Source organism: Vidua chalybeata, chromosome 1 (assembly GCF_026979565.1).
Source record: "Vidua chalybeata isolate OUT-0048 chromosome 1, bVidCha1 merged haplotype, whole genome shotgun sequence".
Classification (NCBI taxonomy): domain Eukaryota; kingdom Metazoa; phylum Chordata; class Aves; order Passeriformes; family Viduidae; genus Vidua; species Vidua chalybeata.
In genome coordinates this window covers 71,202,848-71,225,401 of record NC_071530.1, presented here as the reverse complement: position 1 = coordinate 71,225,401, position 22,554 = coordinate 71,202,848, and the positions used below count along the sequence as shown (strand labels likewise).

Below are 22,554 nucleotides of genomic sequence, written 5' to 3'. Positions count from 1 at the left end.
ACACATCACACAAAGCAAATCACACTTACTGAAATGCAACAGATGTTAGTGAAGCTCAACAGGTGTAATGGTTAAAAACATCTCAGTTTCCACCACAATCTTTCACTTAAGTCTTATATTTTACCTACCTTTCAAAAAATTGTCTTCAAATAACTGGGTTGTAACTTTCTGTGGATAATTTACCCCAGCACCCCAAACAATCAGTGGTGTTAAAGTTTCTGAGGGATGACCAGCTCCATGGGATCCTAAGATACACCAAACAAGAAAAAATAGAAACTTTAAGACATGTGCTGTAAAAACAAACAAAATCTACATGCAATAAAAATATGCACAGATGTATGAAGCTCTTGATACAGAGATATGAAAAGCCTGTTACAAACAACCTATTCCAGCTTCATATCTTATTTTTATGTCACTAACAATAAGGGCTAAATTCAAGTTTCAAGTTGGGAAATCAGTATCAGTTAAGTCAAGACTAAATAGATAGAACTTTTTATATAAAAACCCCCAAATTTTTAACATACAGAAAATAAAGCCATAATATTTTTAAAGCCTCAACATATGGAGGAGTTACCAGCTCAAAACACATACATGTCCTTATCCTGAGCATCTCAATGAAACCAAGAATGCCTGATTTCAGTAATAACAGGCACGTGTGGAAAAAAAATCATATAGAACTGACCTCTGAATAAGAATTAGACTTCCACTTCAAAACCAGAAAGCAATATTCATTGGAACTGTCATCCTTCCAACAGTGATAGAAGTTCATTTTTAAGGTTTTAAAGTCTAGTAGCACACTCCTTAAAAATTGATAAAACATTATTTTCTTCCCTGGGGAAATTGATTCCCTCCAGATTAACACATCAGCCACCAAAAGCAGGAAGGTTGAAAATGACATCTCAGCAGCAGTTGTACTAAAGCAGGAGCCACACGAGCTTGAAAGAAACAGTGGTCATTGAACCCAGTGGGTGAGGTACCACAGCAGTGAGATAACCCAGCCTCAAAGAGAAGGACTTTGTTATACAAACCCTATGTGGGTCCCTGCATGGTCTACAAGATTAGACATTTTCCTTATATTTGCATAGACACATGCTCTTCCCTGTCTATAAATATATATTTTAATGAATACAAAGGACAGACAAAGCACACTGTTGTGCAACCTTAAGGCTATTCCCAACATCATACCCAATTCTGTCCTTAAAACAATCACTGTGGCACAGCTGAAGAGCCAACTTTGCTTATTTTAAACAACCCAAAGCTTAAGAACACACTGGTCTGGGAATTAGATTTCTGACGTTTCTTGGTGGGCACTCTGGGTTCAAAAAACAGCAACAACTGCTTTCCTTTGAAGAACTTGGGAAAAGAGCTTATGGAGAGAGCACTTCCTGTATCTGCCAGGGACCAGGGATTATTTCTTATATCCATTATATTCTTATTACTGCAGGAGGAAAATTTAGCCAAGCCACCAGCTCCATCAGCATTTCACTGAGATTCTGCCTCTATGAATACTTTAAGATAGATAGAACTGAGAAAGGCAGCTGTACCTATTCCCTCCCTGTTATAAAGAACTGCTTCAGTTCTGATCTGAATAACAAGAGGGAAAGAAAAATAATTCTTTTCAGCTAAGTCAGTTCCAGGTTCCACCTCCAGCACTCTCCAAATACTTTTTCAGGGAAAAGGGGAAAAAAGGATGCTGTTGTTTAGCTGTTTGTTCCATAGTCCAGCACACCACACAGGTACTTGTGCCAGGATGGTAGCAGAAACAAGAGGCCAAGGTGAGGGTGGGTATGGAACGCCCTGTGTTGGTGGTCAGCAATTCCATCTGACATCAATTAAAGCAAAATCATGGGGCCAGACTGAGAAAGCAAGTGACATCATTGGCTTCTGCCAGCAACCATAATGTCTTTGATCATGTCTAATTCAGATCATATTTCTTTCCTTAATAGCTCCCCCCCCCCCATCCTTCCAATGTTTAATTTGTTTTAAAACTGGTGAACATCCCATTTTGCAAATAACCACTGAAAGGCTGCAGCAGGGGCCGATATTACCAACCAGCCCAAATAAAAACTCCTGAACTATCCTTCAGACAGCTCACAACAGGCCTGAGCAGAACCTCTGGGTTGCTCTCATATTAACTAAAGTCAACTTCAAAGTTATTAACACTTCTGGCACAAGATCAAGCTTTTCCTTCAAGACAAAGAGATGACAGAAAACTATGACAGACAAGTGGTTTTCAAAGCCTGAAGAAGTTACTCCTAACACCTTTTATTCCCCCTCCAAAGGATCCAGTACATAATGAGAACACCCCTGCAGCTCACTTTGGCAGTGAGGGAGGCCAACAGCACCACAGACAGTGTTAACAGGAGAATGGTACAGGGAAAGGACTGTTCTCCTCTATTCAGTACCTGTGAGACAACCTCTAGACACTGGATCCAGTTTTGGGCTTCTTTGGTACCGGAAAGACACCCATCATCTGGAATGGTCTCAGTGAGGAGCACTTGCCCTGTGAGAAGCAGCTGAGGGACTGGGACTTGTTCAGCCTGGAGAAGAAATAGCTTTGGGGAGAACATAGCAGAGCAGCCTGCCTGTACCCCCCTGTGAGGGGGTTTGAGAGCAGATGGAGCCAGAGTGTCATTGTGATACACGGTGGGAGTATGACAGAACAGGCATAATTTGACACAAAGGAAGTTCACTCCTTCCTTATAAAAAAATATGAAATAATTTCTTGAAACATGCAGAAAAATACAGAATTAAAATTTTATTGCAAGTGGCAGTCAGCTCAACAGTAAATATTATTCAAAATGGACTATTTTGCAAATGAACAGATGGTAATTAGGCTGATTGAATAAATATACGAATATTTTTGTTATCTCTGATGACAGAGAAAAATCTGCATCTCTTCAATTGAAAAACTTTAGGATTTCACACACAGAGTAAGATGCTGACTGCTGTTTTGCTACGACCATGCCTGGAGCAGCCTTGGTTCAAAAGTATCATAGTTAGTAGCTGCAAACCCACAGCATTGGAAGACAGACTTATCATTTTCACTGGCTGCACACAAGGACAGAAGCATTCTTAAGATTCTTGAAAGAAGAAAGAATTAGGGAAAAATGTCTAAATGAGCTTAGCACTGCAAACTTTTCTCATCTGCCCTCAAAGCATTTGGCCACTGTGGCCATACCCTTCACAAGTCTACTCTGTGGGTATCAGTACAGTTGGCCCCTGCCTCACTCTCTTCTCTGTACTCTCTCTCAGCTCCTTCACCTGTCTCTAGCACCAACCTCCTCTAGAAATATCACACAGCAGTCCCCTCATTTCTGCTGTGTGTAAAAGGCCAAAATAAGCAAAAAGATTCTGCACCTCTCCCAAAACCTCTCTCTGTATGGTTTTTCACCAGCTCCTGGACAGATTTCCTACCTTTTCCAGGTGCTTTAGAGCACTGAAGTGAAAACTGTATCTCCCAGAGGGGCTGGAACAAGACCAAATTTGCTGCTGGCAGCCAAATAACACCATCTCCTCCTGCTTGAGGTGGTTTTCTGCAGCAATCTTTCTATCCCTACTATTAGTCACTGAGGAAGTTAAGCTTTAACTTAGTGTCTTTTTTTCTGACCAGACATGGAATGCAGCTGTCACAGCAATTTGCATGGATTTTCATACATAAGCAACACTTAGGATACCAAATCAAAGCAGGGGTTCCAAAGCTTCTCACGGGACAGAGTTCTCTAATCACACGCCAGATGCCCATAAACTCAACTGACTCAGTATTTAAAAAGACTCACCCCAATCTGTCATTCCATGGTCAGAAGTCAAAATAAATGCAGTCTTTCCATCATTTCCATAGAAACTGTCAATCAGTGAAGCAATTTCTTTCACACCCTCATCAACTTGTTTAATATTCTCCTGGTATTCCCTTGAAAAAATAGGAAAAAAAGGTTACATTCCAGGCGGTGCTCACACTTGGTATAAAGCAACTTATCCATGGCCATAAAGCCCAGTCCTTTGAGTACAGACAGCTTTTAACCTCAAATGAACATCAAGCTAACAAAAGGCTTCCTAGATGTAAAATCTCTCCTCCTCTGAGTCTTACTGAGACATGAAATCATTGCAGCACAGTTTGAAGATTACTGAAACCACAGTTTCAAATGGATTTATATTTCAAATCAGACCTGTCCTTGACATAAGACTATTATTTTACTATTCACAGCTGCCAGGCAAGTTAAGCAGAATGCCAAAACTAAGGAATTTTAGAAAACTCAAACACCTTAAACGCTAAGTTGCAAAAATTACTTTAAGCTGGTAACTAAATAACAAAGAAAGATCTCACCAGGCAGTCAGTCTTTTGAGATGATTCATAGATCAGGACAGACCCTAGTTTTCTGTAATAGAAGCTAAATAAAAAATTTGTATATTTTTAGAAAAAGTGACTGACCATGATTGACTTTCAGACAACTAATTTCCTATCTGTTGCTAAAGCCAGTTTTAAAACCCTGTCTTAAAAAAATCATAATAAATGAGCATTAAACACACAGCAAGTATGAACTTTAAAATGATGTAGGAAATCAGAGAATTTTAAAAGTATGCAAGGATCAAGAGAAAAACAGAAAATCCTGCAAAGCAGGATGTAAAGAAATTAAAAGAAAGTTCTCAAATAACGCACTTCAAGATGAATTGGTCTCGAGAACTGTTAATCTAAACTCTTCTCTTTTTTCAAGTGTAATAAAGAAAGCCAAAACATAATGCTGGAATTTGCCATTATTGCTGAGCATGCTGCTGTCTATAAACTCGATACACTTCAGCGGGGGGGGGGGTATCTGAAAACTGTATCAATTTTATATTTAAAACTATATTTCCTACATATTCTCTAGATTATGTGTTGGCTGTAACTAAGAAAATTGCTAAAAATCAGACTTGAATACAGATGTATAACCTGACATATTGTAGAGAGCAAAAATCTGTCATTTCTATAGATGGGGCCTTAAAAAACAAAATAACCCCAAAAGTTCAGAACGTAGGTGATCATGGTGACATATATGACCCCCAACACTACAAATTTTGTTTCTGCCTTGATAATTTGCACTGCTAAAAAAATTACTATATGCATTTAAAACTAGTAAGAAAGGTATACTTAATATCTCAATTACCTTGAGTTTGGCCGATGGGCATGTCCATTGGTGTCTATGCCTAGCAAATGCAGGAACAGAACCACTTTATCCTCATTCAGTGCAGAGAACAACGTTTGATTGCTTCTGGAAGAATTAAAGAAGCTCTGTATGGAATAAGCCATTAATATATTAATCTGAGCAAAATGGAAGAAGATAAGCATCTTACTAGAACTAAAACACTGCTGTTTCCATGTCAAAATACTATTAGTTATTAGAGTTTTAAAAGAGGAAAAATAATGACTTCCCAATTTACAGCTTGGAGGACAACTACTATCTGTAAGGTCAGTCCAAATTTTCAGCTTATCTAAGACAAATGTTGTCTTAGATGTCAATGTCTTACATTGAAGTGTTCTTTTCTTGTTTGTGGGGCTTTTTTTTGTTGTTTATTTTATTTGTTGGTTTGTTTTGGTTTTTACAGGGTTTTTTTTTGAGTTTGCGTAGGCAAAAATACATCACCCCTTCTTTGCATCCTGTATAAACAAATTGATGAACCATTCCTGAATGCCACTTACAGCTCACATTTCTATTGATTTATTGAATTTAAATCAGAAGCAAAGGTCTCAAATATTCTTGCTTTGGAAGCAAGTTCTGCAGGACTGAGATACCAAGCTACAACTTGTTTGCAGTAACTAAATAAAAACAGAACAAAACATGACATACTTTGCAAATACATGAACTACAGAACATACATCTGCCTTGCACATGTCCTACTTAAGCATCCCTGAGGCAGATGCCAGGGGAGAATTTTCCCCTTGGACTGAATGAGTCTTGACACAGCTATTCTATGTTAGACCAGCCACGCTGCAGCAATGCAAAATGCAGGCAGACAGCTATTCCAGCATCAGCTCCTTAGAAACAGCACTGCCCAAGGAAACAAAGTTGGGTAGGGTCTTAGTTCAAAAAAGCATCTAGAGAACCTTGCAGTACACTGACATAAGTGAGAGTGTCTTTGAACTTTGTGCAGGAGTCCAGGGAAAATGCTGGTAGAGGCAGGGAAGCATTTCTGCCAACGAGGGACAGGGCAGTCCACCACACAGCTGTGATAGTGATGGAGCTCTTAGAATCTAAAGCTCATACCTTGTATAAACAAAAGTAAGTGTACCCAGAGGAAGACCAAAGTGGCAGCAAGGATTTCACAGTGAGCTGTGCCAGGAAACCATGGCACTATGCAATTCCGCTTTTCTAACTCCCTGAGTACACACAAGCCGCATGGACTAATATTTGCATGCTCTCAGCTTTAACTCTTGTCCAAACAAAATCATGACCAAAGTCCAGAGATATCTTAAATAAAGATACAAGAACAAAATCCGATTACATTAAATAGCAATATAATTATTTTCAAGGAGGTTTTCATTTCCCACAGAGATCTGTCCACCTGCATGTATTTGACCACAGACTCAAGAAGCTTTCCAGAGCACACCGTAATTTGCAGGACACAATAAAACTGCTTCCTTAATTTTAATTAAATAAAAGGACATCAAAACAAAGCATATCAAAACAGACAAACAGGAAAACTCCAAAAATTAAATCTTAAAATGTAGATCAATATTAGAAGGCATATGTTTTTCTATCACAGAATGATTAAGCAAAAGAAATAATTCAGAGGAAGGGAAGGCCTGAGCTTCTCCTCTCCCACCAGACAAGTCCCCATGATACACCAAAAGCATCCCACTTTGCCCGTCCCAGCCACCTCATAAGTCAGAGCAGCAGCAACCAGAAAAGTTGCCCAAATTCTGGCCAATTAAAAACAAGAAGACAAAAAGAAGATGAGTGCAACCCAAGACGTGACATCTTTCCCAGAACAAACAGCAAACTTTATCCCATGAAACTTGAACAAAAATGGTTTACTGAAAAAAATTCCCAAAAACAACAGGAAGCTCACCACAAGGATTGATGGCTGATAAAGGTGGTGAGTTGGCAAGCAGGTACCAAACACTAAGGGCAAAAATCACTTCACCTTTCTCTGGACATCGCTGAACTGTTTGTTCAGAAGTATCCTTCTATCTCCTTATAACCTGTTCAAGGCCTCTTCTTTTTGGTACTCAGTGATCACAAAACTTGAGTCCTACCTCTACTCAACATTAGCTTCCAACCCATCACTCTATTTTAACTATCTTCCTGGCCCACTATTTTTTATTCTTGCTTCCCTCTTATTTCCTCTATTCAGTAATATTTCCTCCACTGTATATGCATATGAATCTCACCAAGAAAGGTTTTCAAGGGAAAGCAGAAAACAAGGAGGAGACTGAGAGCACTCAGTTTTTCCAGTCTCAGGAAAGAGCAGCTAAGGAGAGGTCCCATTGCTGTATTCTACCATCTGCCCTGAGGGTAAAGGCAACCTCAATCCCTTGATTGAGCCAGATTGATCAGAGGGCCTCAGAGATTACACAGAGGGGAAACTCACAATTTGGAATGTGAAAAATTGCAGTAAGACACAGAGACTCTTAAAAATTATTTGGTAAACCATAACTATAGCCAGATATTGGAACAGCTGCTTAAAAAGGCTTGCCCTTGGAGATGCTCAAAACTTGACTGGGCAAGGTGTGAGCACATTGCTCTAACTGAACCTCCCTCAAGAAGAGAGCTGGACTCAAGACAACTACAGCTTCCTTTCACCTTTCTTTTTAAATGATTCTGGCAACTTTTGTTTGATTTTCTTGCAACTAACAACAAAATAATGCACTGGCTATAACTGATATGCAACTTAATGAGATGAACACAGAACACAAAGTTCTCCATTAAAACATTTACAGCAAGCTGTGAACTTAATTATAATGTAATACTAAGTAAACTACTACAACAGAATTTCAGTTATAACTATGTGAAATCTTGATCTAACCAACTCCCTCCTCTGGTGGGAGAAAGCAAAGAAGAAATAAAGACTACTTAGAAAGTCTAACAAATTATTCAGAGACATCTGAACAAAATATGAACTTTAAAATGTTAAACATCTAAGTAATTGGGGACTTTGTGTTCCCTCAAACAGTGTCTTCCATGGAAGCATGATTCTTTAGTAAAGCTGATAAACTGTTGCTGACTGCATGTACTAGAGAGACCAAACAAACCTTTTTCCTTTCACAAAGCTCCTTAATCTAGGACAAGTTAATTTAATTGGCTGCTTAAAGCCATGCACACTAATTTGTGCTGATGGGAGAGTTTAAATAGTTATGCCAGTTTTCAGATATAAAACAAAAGTACAAAGGCAGGACAAACATATATGCCAGGTTTAGATCCCTTGAGCATAATCATGCACAAGACACTAACACATTTTAAATGAATCATAAAACCATTGTACTGCTAATTAGAGTAGAGCTATCTGTATTGAAATCCGCTGGCACAAATCAACATCCAGTCACAGCACTGTCTGCAGAGCTTCAAAGTTTAACATAATTCAGCTCTGGACTCCATCCACCACCCTGCACAGAAGGGACAGTCTGAAGGCTTGGGTGGCCTTTCTCCAGCAGAAAGCAGACAAAGGAAGAATGGAATACTGTGTTCAAAATGAGAAAAGAATAAAGGAAAAAAAGCACAATTTTTGGCCATCTGTATCTACATGTCCTTTTCAGTGAGAAGACATTAACTGAACATCATATCCTTTGATCATAATAAATTGTGGTCAGGCCATTACTGGAACTCATCTCCAAGACTGAGTTCCTGGAATTTTAAATTTTTTACCCTAAAAATAAAAAGAGTTGACTCTTCCAAAACTATTTTCTACTAAATATTTTCAAAAATCAGAAATGCATCAATAAGCTCTTTTTTTCCCATTAGCTAATCTAGACTCCCAGTATTTTGCTCCTTCTTTCTTAGCACAGACTCAAACTATGCTTTAGGTAAAAGTTATTTTACTGAGAATCATTGAGCCATGTTACAGTGATTAAACTCCACTCAATTATTTTGCCGGCTTCTTAAAAAAAAAAAAAACAAAAAAAAAACAAAAATACAAACACACCAAAAGAAGCCCCAAACAAGCCTAAAACCAGAAAGAAACCAGAGTCCATCAACTCCATGCCCATCTGGATCCAAACCACTCCCAATTTATTACTGCACATTAATATTGCTGAATTTTCACACTGCTATAGATAAAAAACCTAGTCCATGGTGTATTTTCTGTCTCAAGAAAGGGTTATGATCACCTTGTATCACAAGGGGACAGGAAAAGAACTATTAAGTGTCATACATTTGTCTTCTACTCATGGTTTAAGCATAGATACAAATAAAAAGTAGTTAAGAGTTTACCATCTCCTAATGGTAAGCTACTGTTAGTTAGCATTTCTAAAGAGAACAAGCAATTTCAGAGTGCCAGCACTAGCAGCCCAAACATGAGTTAGCCATTCTTCATTTTATCCCCATCGTTTTTTGGGGCAGAGGAAGTGGCCCCAAACAAGTGGCCCCCAAACAAGTGGCCCAAACAATGCTTGGGACCTGTGGATTGCAGAGTAGAAAGGAAGTACATTTGGTATCTTTTGTTTCCTAAAGAGGCAGAAACCAGGGACCACGTTGGCCAACATACGAGTTAAACAATATATTGTTAAATACTTGAGCTAAAACATAAAAGAAGGAAAAAAAAAAAGAGTAGGCAAAGCAGAATTTAGATTCCAGCATACTGTCATTCCTGCTTACACAATCTCACTAGCACAGCTGAAAGTTGTTTGAGCTATAACAGCAGAGTGACCTTGGTTTCAGTAAGCCTCAAGTTTCACACTCCTGAAGCAATTGTTGATGTGTAGTTGAAGAGATGATTAATGGAATGCATGGCTTATGCCACTCAATCAAGTCCTATCCATCCACAGCATGGAATTTAGACGGGCAAAATAAGTCTTAAAAATAATAGTGCTGGCTCCAAGGAAAAAGTAATCAGTAATGACATATATATTTTAAACATATCATTATAGCTTGAAAGGATAAATGCCATTAGGTGTTCTGAAGCAAAAGAATGGTAGTACCACCCTCATATACTTGTGCAGCTCCAAATGACAGCAGGGTGCAACTTTATGACAACAGCTATTCAAGTGTAACTGACAGCCTAATTTGATTTGTATTATTCATATGCATTACAACACACAACATGGCACAAGTGCACATTCAGGGCGATGATGGCACTTAGGAAAAACATCTTTTCACCTGCAAACTCAGAAAATCACTTCCTTTGAAAATTAGCAAACTATAATGAACTTTTCCACCCTTTGTCACTGTTTAAAGCAGAACCACCTTTCATTTCCTAAATAGATGATGATTTGGTTTATTAATTTATTTTATTTTTTGTTTGATTTGATTTATGCTGGTTAGCTATACTAATGCATACAGCCCAGAGATCTTGTGAAAAAAAGTTTTAAGTCTGAAACTCCATTAACATTGTTATAAGATCCACAAAGTAACTAATTTAATTGCTTCAATGATACAGATATTTATACAGCAAAGCCCACTACCTGCATTTTTTAAAATCCAGAACAAGTGAGGTAGCATGGAATAACATAAATACAGGAATTAAGGAATAATCCGAAATCATGTGCCTTGGAGTATTAACACGGTGAGAGTGTCACAGAAAACAACAGTCATGAACCAGCACTGACCCAAGTCAGCTGAGCAGAGCACCACATCAACAAATTCTGCAGCTCCGGGTCCTAAGCTGCCTCCACCTCACCCTGTCCCCCCAAACAAACTATGCCTGCTCTGGCAGCCACAGCATAGTGTGAGGCACAGCAGAAAATTAGAAGCCAGCTACATCTATCAGGAAAAGCCACACAGCTTAACAAAAAATAAGTCCATAATATTGCTTATTTTGCCTTCATAACGAAGACATATCATTTCTATCATGCTGCAACAGCTGTTATAAAATCCTTAACTAATTACATTCAAGATCTTAAAGGGTCTATAGTACTCCAAGATGGGTTTCACATTATAGGCAAACAAAACACAGCCAAGAATGTTTTTACAGGGTACTTTTATTAGTGTTAATTTTTAATTAGCATTGAATGACAAATACTTCCTTTAAGCATCTATTATACTTCTCATGAAAGTTGACTCAAGAAATTTTTACTTATGACCCCAAGTGATAGGCCTTTCAAAACTTTCCTCCTTTCTAGATCTATGATAAAAGTGTTAACAGGTTCTGTGATAAAGTTAACAGGTAACCGTGCTTTTTATAAACAGGTAGCATAAAAAGATTCTCTGCTTACCTTAACATGATCAAAAACCCATATGTCAAGCTTGGCTGCATCTTCTGCTCCAAAGTCTTCACTTTCTGCTGCATAACAAAATGTATAAACATGATCTCCAGTAGCACCTGCAAGAACAATATAGATGGCATACGAGATACAAGATTTTTTCCTTTCTCATAGTCAAAAATACTTTTATGCACAGGAGTAGAAACCTACCAAAAATTATGATCCTGAAAGAAGTCAAAGAAATTTTATCCTTATTTTAAACTTTTCCATAATTAATCCTTTTCGGAAGCCTGGATAGCATTTTGCCTCATTAGCTTATCAGCACCTCAGAGGAATGAGGAACAATGTTATCCAGTATGCTCAGGCAAGGAAATAAAATGTGGAAAAGCAGATAGGAGAAAACCAAATCCCAGTTTAAGCAAATTAAACAGAATTTGGTTTTGAAACAAAGAATTTCATGGAGAAACTTCTAACCAGGGAAGATATATATTCATAGTCTCATTTGAACACGTGTTTTGGGGACAGGCTGTTTAAGAAAAATATGCTCAGCTTTTGGTGGTTCAACTGAATCATACAAGATAATGCCTTATCCATGAGGTCTCTTCCACAGGAAAACATATCACATATAACAAAGGCCTCAGGAGAGTTAGTGTATTTCATTTCCAGCTACCAAAAGCTCAGTGGACAACTCCAGGGAGACAATATTCAAAGTCTGTATCTTTAAATGAAGCATCCAAAACAGAAAAGGGAGAACTACTCGACTATGTTCAGTCACAAAGTACAACACAAGGGCCACTGATGTGCAAACACAGCATCTGGACAAGGCAACTCCATTCTCTACTCACTGTCAAGGGAGCAAAGCAGAGAAGGGGTGGGGGGACGACAAAGACTGGCAAAAACTTAAACTTCAGAAGTCCGGAACAGATTTGAAGCTAGGTGAAGTTTAATTAAATAATTCCATCAATGGCAGAGCTGTTACAGCTCAGGGGTGCCATTCATACTATGACTATATAAACTCCCAGAGGGGAAATGTTCTTCAATCAGCTGATGACCAGAGAGAATCTATCTGATCTGCTGTATGTCACAATTACATAATGCAGTTGTGTAAGCTTCCAGGCGTGTGAATGAACTAACATCCCAGGATAGGGCAGCTGCTTAACCAAGATTATGTGGAAATCCACACAGGGGGATGCAGGTATTTCAGGCCAGGAAGATGAAAGCTGGCACAGATTTTCTCATGCAGCTCTCCCCTGCACCTCTGGAGATGTTACTACTACTTATAACACAGAACACTCACTGCAGTTCTCAGTCTAAAAGAAAAGGAAGAAAACACTGACAGGCATTAAAAGTGAATGCAGGAATTCCAACTGGTGGATAAATGAGTTCAAAAGAGGAAATAAGTCCTGTCCATCACTGCCAGGATGACTGATAGTCTAAGAGGATAGAATGCTGTAGTGTTTTTCCACAGTGTCACAGCAAACCTGAGAAGCCCTTCTTTGAGAAGTGCCACCAAGAAAGCCAAATGACAGCACAGAGTTTGCAGACAAACAGAGGAACACATCTACACACATCTACCACTTACCCATTTCTAATTTCTACCAAAACAAAACAATCCACCCAACCCTGCACTGCTATAAAGAGAAATAGTGGCAAAATGAAGTCATACCAGGACAGTTTTGAAAGTGCCTGAATGGCTTATAAAATAACAGTTTCTTTGCTTTTTTTTTCTTTTTTTTTTTTTTGTAGTAAGAACTTCTACTATGCAAAATGTTAGAAAATATTGTCTGAGGGGCAGGCAACAGTATGCCAACACTTTTTTCTTAAGTCTGGGAATGAGAAAGCAAAGATGGGATAGAGAAGTAGAAGAAAGCCAGGGATTAAAGCATCTTTTAGTAGGACAGAGCTCTGCTGGGTTTGATGATGCCATTACACTATGGAAAATAACTGGCGGTGCCAGAAACTCCAAAACAAGATACCACCTATTGCTTTTGCTCTCTTCTCTGTCGCTATATCTCACACTCAACATTAATATTTGAATATTAGGATCAGGGATGAAGTTATCACCCTCTTACAATAAGATTTAGGTCCTGCAGAAAGTGAATGTCTCGCTCTGCTAGTGGGGCAGGTTGTGCCTCTGACAAGCCTACCATGGGTCAGAGTCCACAGCACCAGGAGAATTTGCCAGCAAATTTTGCAGGCAAAAAAAGAATGAATACACAAAGACAGTCAGACACTGAGCAGGACAGAGTGTGGCCATCAGAGAGCTGTCATCAAACACAGCCATGTGAGGGATATGAGAAATTCTGCATTGTTTAACAATAAGGAACTAAACCAGAAGATGGAAAGGTCTGTCTGTCCCGAATAATGCTGGCAATGGTTTGTCCCAGCTGTTCCCATGATCTTGAGTATCATACTCAAGGTAAAACAATGACCTTAGCCTTTCTGGAAGCTTCCAAAAAAGAGAAGGGGAACCCATGAAACAAAGGGCAATCTGGGTGCAACAAATTAGCATCTACTTCCCCTTAGAGAAGCAACAGTCTCAGCTCCTTTTTCAGCATGACATTGTAATATACTCCAACCCAGACCACTGATAGAACAGTACAGGGCTGGACTTTTCAGGTCAAACCTCAAATCCTGGCAAGCCTAGAAGAGAAACTCAAAGTTTTAAGGAAACAAAATAAGTATTTTCAAACCCTGTTATTTTTCGATCATTTCAAGGTTATAATCTAAAAACATCATAGAAAATAAGGTTAAAATTAGCACAGTGAATTTGTATATCTTAAGTGAGCTTAACTATTAGAAACAAATACCTTTTAACCCTGCTCAAGATACAAAGGTACTTCAGACATTTTCTCAGACTGAAATACTAATCACACAGCCATTAGAACTTTGCCAAATTTAGAATTCATGTATATTATTTTGATATTTTAAAAAAAATCTGTGAGCATTTTTTTTACTTCCTTATAGAATTCTCAACCATTTTCTTGAAATATATATTTAATTGCAAGAAAAGTACCTAGAGAAAATAGACAATGACAGGAAATAAAGGATTTTTCTATCCTTCCTAAAAAGCAGTAGGTGTCATACAGTCTTTATGCATCATCCAATGCAAGTAGTGAAACAGTAAAATTTGGAACATACTGACATGATAAAATATCCACAAGAAGAGTCCTGTGGCCTCACTAATTTGCAATATGAAAAGAAAGGGGCACTTAGCTCAATTTCTCTCTATCTCCTTCTTGGCTTTTTTTGTAAAAGATAAAGAGCAAACACTTGATTCCTTTGCCTTCCGTACTATAAAACTTGGCCATGTGCAAAGAAAGGGAACTATCTTTTTCTATCTTCTTCCTATTGTGAGAAATCATGATTCATGTTCTGACACAGCATGTACTTCTTGGATACATTAAACTTTGCCAACTTTAGGGGATTTTCTTCCCCCTGCAAAAAGAACCTGCATTGTTGATACCACTCAGAACAAGCCATATAGAGAGTATTATCCTTGCACATCTCTTACAGATAACATCAAAGCTGTTCACAAGTCCTCTGCTTATCATCTTACTCAAACAAAACCAGTAGAAGGACAGGGCTCTGGGAAATTCTTGAATTCCCCAAATATTTTCCCAAGAACATATCCCTAAAAAGACAAATAATCTGTGCAAGGGCAACAACTACCTTTCCCCTCTCCCCACCACCATCACACTATTTCCAAATACAAGCTGTAATCTGAGGTCATGGGAAATTATCAGGAGATATTTTTACAGCTCAACATAAATTTATGAGGCTTAAGCAAAGAGCAGAAAAGAGGGGCGTGGGGGGGAATGTCAGGATGTGAGGGGGAAGAGACATGAGTTCAGAAAAAGTTCACGAATCATCATGAGAAATATGATGTATATTTTCTCTAAACAAATATTACATTCCACTCCTATCCTGCCTATCCCATTTTTCTTATTATTTGTCAATACCAATGCCTAGAACAGAACAGCAGCGCATGGCCCTCAGCTTGCCCCCTTTTCACTTGAGTCTGTTTATTCTGAGATTATGTGAAAGGGTGTATATGTACTCATTCTTTCAAGAAAACAACAATATTAAACTTGGAGAACCTTTAAACGTTTGAAGCATTGCTCAGTAATCTCTGCAAGCTTAAACACCAACTGCACTGGGCTGACAAGACTTTAACACACTGCACAGCACAGGCAAAAGACCTCAGCTTCAGGAATAGTATCGGGAAGTTCTTGCTTGCATACAGTTCTTCCCTTTACGTATTAATGTTCTCAGTAGAAGCAGGATAACCCACAATAAGCTACTTCTTCAGCTCCGACACCGGAAAAGCATGGCTGCAGTTCTATCTCCCAGCTCACTGGAAGCTGCAGGCTTGAAGAAAAATCTCAGCTGCAGGCTCGCAAAACAAGAGTTTTAAACCTCACCAAAGGAAAAAATACTATGTCCTTATAACTAAAGCTGTGTTCTTTTAGTGTGCTCACAAAATTACTCACTTTAATTTACTTAAATAAAGAGTAATAAATAGTGATAGCCTCATCAAAAGCCTGCTTCTTTTCCTCCACCCATCTAAATTTCACTAACTAGACATCAAGTATACAGAAATACACAAACTGAAAACTCAAAAATGCTAAGTGTCTATATTTTACTACCTGATAACTGTGTGGTAAAGATTCATAAAATTAAGTCTTACCTTTTGCAAACATTGGCAAAATATCTGGGCTTCCCCAGCTCCAGGTATATTTACTTTCATTGAAAACAGAGTCAAATTCCACTGGATTCTCCTTCCATCCTGTTAAACAAACACACCTGCATTTAAATGGCATTGCCAGAAGATCTCATTGACTGTTAAAATTGATAACCCATGCAAAGTAGTGTGGGTTTTTTTACAAGTTTCCCCTACATTATTTCACAATGAAGTCAAATTTGATTTTAATTCCATTTAAACATCTATTACAATTACTCCCCCATTCATTATGAAGTGAGCTGAAACCCCAGGTCAATCTCATTATGCAGAATTTCAAACAAGCAAAGCACACAGCCAGTTTACCTTCTAAACAGCTAACACTTCCCCGAATTCTGCATCTCCTATTGCTTGAACTCAGTTTTTGGCATTTCAAGCAATAAGATACACACTTATATACTTCCAGAAGTGTTGTACTTCCTTACAATTTTTGTTTCCATGAAAAGACACTTGACAGAAATATGGAGTTTCTCTTAAGTAGGTATCCCTGCCAATCCTGCATTTGTAGCGATTGTCAGAAGGAACAACCTTTTCATCAGGAACGCGGACCAGATCAAGTAATTCCTCTCACCTCCCCCATCCAAAACCAACATACATGACTAGTGCTCAGGCCTGGAAGCCTGGGGGAAGGCAGAGGAGCACACATAAGACCAAGTCAGTAATGCAAAGGGTTGTTCCACATAAATAAGCCCCAAATACTCAGTAAAAGCTCTGGACAAAACATGGGCTTGAGGCTTTTACTTCATTTTGCTCCTGATTCTCCAATTCAAGCTATCAGTGGTTCAGCTGAGACACTGCAGTTCATTTCTTGTTTGCAACATCTACTTAGCCATATCCTAGTGCATTCCAAATGATAATTGAAAACTCTGCTACATGAAGAGGTGAGGCCATAAGATACTTCTGCTTTTAGGTTCAGGCTGCTAAATTCAACCATATTAAAAATATTAATTTATGTAAGCTATTTTCCTAGCTATCAATGTTAGGAGTGGAAAATCCATCCAAAATTACTATTTTCCATATAATCTTAGCATATAAACTACAATACAGGTATTTATCAATAATCATCCAGAAACCCAGCACATCACTGAAACACTGTACTTTGGAGGACAACATTCAAAGCTTTAGGACCAGCCTACCTTTAGCAACTGCACTGACATCTTCATAAAATCCAGCAATAAGTGCAACGTGCCCTGGCCTTGATTCTGTTGGGACCCGGGTGTGAGAGATTCCCCAGCTGCCATTATTCTCTAGAATACCCCTGAAAAAAGGATTCAAGGCAGTTAATGTTCATGACTTGTCAAAGTACAACAAATTGCAGATAAAAAGAGTGACAGGTAGATGTGAGGCAGGAAATGCAAAGAAAGCCCCAAACCCAGAGTAAAACAGATTTTCACTACCACCTGCTGTGCAGTAAAACAAGCAGAACATTAACCTGCAAGTAGTTCTATATTGCAACACCACACAGAGAACATTACTATTGTGGCCCATCAGCACTGCAAACAGATGAGTTCAGCTGGTGTTCTAATACACTTAAAATTAACATACTATTTTTTTTCCTGCTGCTTTCCTCTTTCGCTTTTTTCCCCCCAACAGACTGTTTCTGCCTGGTGTTATTCTTCTTTGTTCTTTCCATTTAGCCTGAAAGTGTCTAGTTCAATCTTATCTTACTCTTTAAATACACTCAATTATAATTAGCTCTTGTAACCATGTCTGCCTTTATCTGTGCTGAATCTTGGAAGCAACATTACAGGAATTTGAACCCCACATAAATCTAAGGTGCAAATAATCTTGGCAACAAGAAGAAAATTTAAGTAAACCTTTCATCTTTTGCAATTACACTGAAGTGAAGGAGAATGCATTCTCACCACATGCACAGAAACACATCAAGTGTCTAGGGTTTATGCACATACAGCAAATAGTTACAGATAAAAAGCAAAGAAAACAGAGGAAAAAGCCCAAGCCTAAGAAACAGCCTCATAAATTATTCTCATCTGCTGAAGATCTGAACAGCTGGAGCCTGTCAGGAAGCAAGAGGTGAGTGTTATCATACACTGTTTTCTTGTCTCCATCTTCTGGAAGGACAGAAAGATTCACTGCTCACTATCAGAGCATGGGAAAAAGGAAAATACAACAGGATATATATTTTACTGATTTTTAGGAAAAAACAGCAGAATCTTCTGAAAAAAATCAAAGTAGTTTTTAACAGTCAAGTTACCAGGAAATTAAAATTTTGTTGTTCATGATATAAGCTACCAAATTTGCTATGTTTATGTGTTTTAGTCCAAGTAAATTCCAAGTTTGTACCTTTAAACATCCTAAAATTTCAGGCTCCACTCTAAGCTTGCAGCATTCACCATTTGTTTGTTGGGGTTTTTTTTAAGCTCATCTTAGACCTCACATCCTCAGACTTACTTGAAAGCTCACAGAACTACCTGGAATAGCCCAAATACTACAGAGAGGAACATAAAGGTATATAGAGACATAGCTCTCTATGTTATTCCTACTCTCATCTCAGCTAGGAGATGATACAAGCTGTACTGAAAAAAGTAATTAGAAAAAAGGATTTATTTATTTATTAGTCAAAGTGGTTTCCTATTTTTCTCACTACAGACTGATCAAGATGTATTTTACTAACATTCATGAAGGATTTAAAACAAAAATAAAACACTTGCAGCTCTCATCAGACTTACATTGTAACAACAGGTAGAAAATTGATTTAATTAGAATTTTATTTTGATTGCATTGGAAAGTAATTTTTACCTTTGCTTGTCAACAACAGGATGACTTCAGGATCTGAAATCAACAATAACACATACCAGGCAGAAAAAAATGACATACAAATTTGTCATTTACCTACTCAAAATTCATTTAGATACTTTGAATGACTTCAATGCCTTTTACTCAGAAGAACCAGTGAAAAAAATTTATTTCCATGACAGCAGAAACATTAGCTACCCAGAATAATAATGGTAAGTATTAATATGATATAGTAATATGGCTGAAACATGACAGGCAAGGAAGAAAACATCTTCCCTGAAATCACCATTGCAGCAATTCAGATTACTTACATGCCCTCACAGCTATGAAAACACTGCTGAAAACCAGATTTTTCATGAATAGTGTGGAAGACTAGGTACTTGGCATACATGTATTATCCAACAATCTGCTTCAATCCTAATGGATATTTATTTTTAATTCCATGTACCTACTAAAACTTTCTTTTAATAGCACATTGCTACAAGAATGGCTCTTGCTCATTTAAAGACAATCTTTCCTCATTAACAATGCAGTAGTTCCCAAGGTACTCCACTTGGATAAGACTAATAATCTGGCTGTTATGTTGCCCGCTACTATAAAGTGGGTAAGGGACTGAATACTTGGAACTTAAGAATGAACTTGCAAAAAAGTAAAATTTATATTAAATTGCATATACCTTGAGTTAGTAGTATTGAAAAAGGAATGTTCAGACAGCAACAACTTGGCAGAATAAAAAAGGAAACACTTCCAGAAACCAACACATGATCTTGTCAGCCTGTTTACAAAGTTAACTTATGCAAGTTGTATAGCTCAAAGGTTCAGGGACAAAATTCTGAACCTGTTGCTTCAAAATTGTGGCAGCTCGTATAATAGATCTGAAGATATGCTCTGGGCTGCCTGATCCTCCACATTTCAAAAGGCACAGCATGCTGCATGTTTTCTTCTTTTCATCATCTCTCACATATACACACACACATATGTACTTCTATGCAGAATGAGAGATGAGAGAAATACAGATGGCACTTCACACCTCTGCTGGCATTTTCTCCCACTCAGCAACCCACCAGCATCTTTGCTTGTCACAAGGCAGTTCTTCCCCTCCATTCACCCATGTACTTGCAGCACCAGTGACAATGCTTTACTTCTACAGATTTTGAAATAGAAAGTCCCTAACTCCACTATCATGGTCAAGCAGAGAAAGCAAAAGTGACAATTTTGCAGCAGTAGACAAGCTAGTACATAGTTTAACATTTTTCTATATAGGCATGATAATGCTGAGTGGCTAAAACTTAAAGCTTAAAATCACTTAGTAAAAAAAATACCCATTATAACTTTTTCCTGGCCACTACTCACATCTGCTCCTAGTGATGGGGCCATTACAGCATTCAGATCCTGATGGTGTTGGTTGGTGGTCCAAAAGACCAACAATTTTACTGCTAAGGAAAAAAACCTCTCTGGGGTAAGTGTGTAGTCCACTGCTAGAAGACAACAAGGTAAACTCACACTGATGTAGCAGACACCTGCCAGTGGCAGACAGCACCTTACAAAAACAGTAACAGCAGCAGAAGTAGGTACGAGTAAGCCTATATGGGCTGGCAAGCATTGTAGCAAGGACTCCTCACCTTTCTGTACTACTTTTGCAGCAGTGGACTGCAAAAGCCCTAAGAGCGTCAGATGACTGATTATTTAGATTTGCTCTGATATTCAAGCCTGACCAATTCTATGATCACACAAAAGTCTTATTTAATGCCATCTTGTTTTTCAGTTTAGGAAATTAATTGTCTTATGCTCAAAGAATTACCTTGACATAAGGAGACAGGGAAACTCTCCCTGTCTGTTAATGAAAATTAGTTCTAAGCACAAAAGGATATGACTTTAAACACCTTTTTAGCAGGATTACTTTTTCACAGCCTTAAACTAAATCATTCCTTTAAGCAATTAGACACACACTGTAAAGAGTACAAGGGAGGCAGCAGGGTCATGCACACAGGAAGGGTGGAATGAAGAGGAAGTGGTAGCCTGCTGTTAGATCTATTCAGGGCATCTCTTTTAATCACTCCTTAAAAAGTTTTGTCAGTAGCTTAGAATTAGAAGACAAGCACATTAATATACTACTACTCTTAAACTGAGCATCCAGGAAGCAGTTTAAATTAGTGACTGCCAGGCTTCAGAATTGATACCATGCTGATGTGAACGGAGGAAGTTCACTCCCCTCTCAGTTACTGGCTATCTGTAGAGTTCAGGGGACAATATGGACTCAATTTACACTGTCCTAGTTTTAGTAGCTTTCCTGACAAGGGACACCAACCCAAGCTCACACATTTCTGCACAGTGTAACTCTGCAAAGTTGGTTACTTTGAGGGCAGAAGGAAGGCAGTACTCAAGCCACCACAATTGCTGTTCTTTTCTTCTCAACATTGCATAGAGCTGAATCCAGAAGCAAAACCTTGTAGGTCAGTATAGTTTTGGGCTTACCGCAGGTAAGGTGCCCGAGGTGTGCCATTGCTGTCCAATTCATACAGAGAATCTGCTCGCAGACCATCAGCAACAAAAAGCACAAGACGCTTTGCCGGAGGTGGCAGTGGAGTCTGCTGAGGAGTCATTCCATGGACGAGGGGAGAGCTGAAGTAGATGTCAAAAATGGAGACCAAGAACACACAATGCACAAGGAGCCCCGCAAGAATGAAGACTGGTATTCCCATGGCAGCAGCCGGCTGGCAAAGGCAAAGTACAACACTAAGAGAGAGTGAGAAAAATAAAGTTAGGCAGATGAGACTTATCAGAATCAATATTTATTTCATTTGTTATGGAATGGGAGCAACAACCACCGACATCCCCAGAATCCATAATCAATTCTGGCTTCCAACAAGTTTTTTTTCCCCAGAAGTCCTGGTCAGAGTCACTGCATGACTAATTCAGACTTTCAATAACCATTATGTCTCAGCAACTCATCTCTGGTGTTCAGGAGTTTGTTAGATGGCTTCAAAAGACCACTGAATCAAGCCAGTTTGCTTTGTGAGCTACATCTGTGACAGAAGACTCAGACAATGCAATCTCTCCAGGAACATACTACCCTCTACTGGCTGGTTGCACGACAGAGTTGAAGTCTGCTCAGGCAAATGCAAGCCAGACAGCTAAGAGAAAACCATCCTATAATAAACATCCATCCAACACTTCTTTTTTTCCTCCAAGTTTGCCACCAATCTGGGCTCATTATATTCTGCCTAGAAACCAAAACCTTCTTTTAAAAGAAGAAAGATCCTGTGCTGAGCACAGAATGCTATTCCTCTTCTAAAACAAGTGGCAAAAGCACAATAGCTGAAGAATTATGTTTCAGGAATTATTATATTCCCGTTTTGAGTGTTTTTTTTTCCCTCCCTGTCATCCTCTGATGTCATGTTAGAGATACAAATATGCTTAATAACAGGTACACTGGAAAATGTCCATGTTTGCCAAGCATGCTGTGGGGTTCGTGCAATGCCTCCTAAGTAAATATGTAATTATTTAAGTAAAGTAGGAAGTAAATATGAATATTGGCTGAGGGAAGTGTAGGACCATAGCCTGAATGAGGCTCAGTTCTGACAAAGGACTATTAGTGCTGTCCAAGCTGCTTAGTTATTTAAATATTAACTAATTATCCACTAGCCAAACATCACCTCCATTCACCAATTAAGAAACAGATGCTCTTACCAGCCTAGAAGGTTCAGACTACCTATGTAAATACACA

At 38.5% G+C, this 22,554-nt stretch overlaps 1 protein-coding gene across 3 annotated transcripts in view; it reads right to left on the bottom strand.

Annotated features, from left to right (window-relative positions):
- The window catches only part of PIGN (phosphatidylinositol glycan anchor biosynthesis class N), a 99,267-nt gene that overhangs the window by 64,631 nt on the left and 12,082 nt on the right, over positions 1-22,554 (bottom strand). For 2 of the 3 annotated variants that reach the window (XM_053947438.1, XM_053947455.1), the window contains exons 2-8: positions 21,303-21,563; positions 17,207-17,328; positions 16,020-16,118; positions 11,342-11,448; positions 5,142-5,266; positions 3,780-3,910; positions 129-245 (exon numbers count right to left, since the gene is read on the bottom strand). In XM_053947438.1, coding sequence (XP_053803413.1) covers positions 129-245; positions 3,780-3,910; positions 5,142-5,266; positions 11,342-11,448; positions 16,020-16,118; positions 17,207-17,328; positions 21,303-21,529 — 928 coding nt within the window. In that variant the 5' untranslated portion in view covers positions 21,530-21,563. Of the gene's footprint in view, positions 1-128; positions 246-3,779; positions 3,911-5,141; positions 5,267-11,341; positions 11,449-16,019; positions 16,119-17,206; positions 17,329-21,302; positions 21,564-22,554 lie in introns of those variants that run through there. The other variant, XM_053947447.1, reaches the window with a different exon arrangement.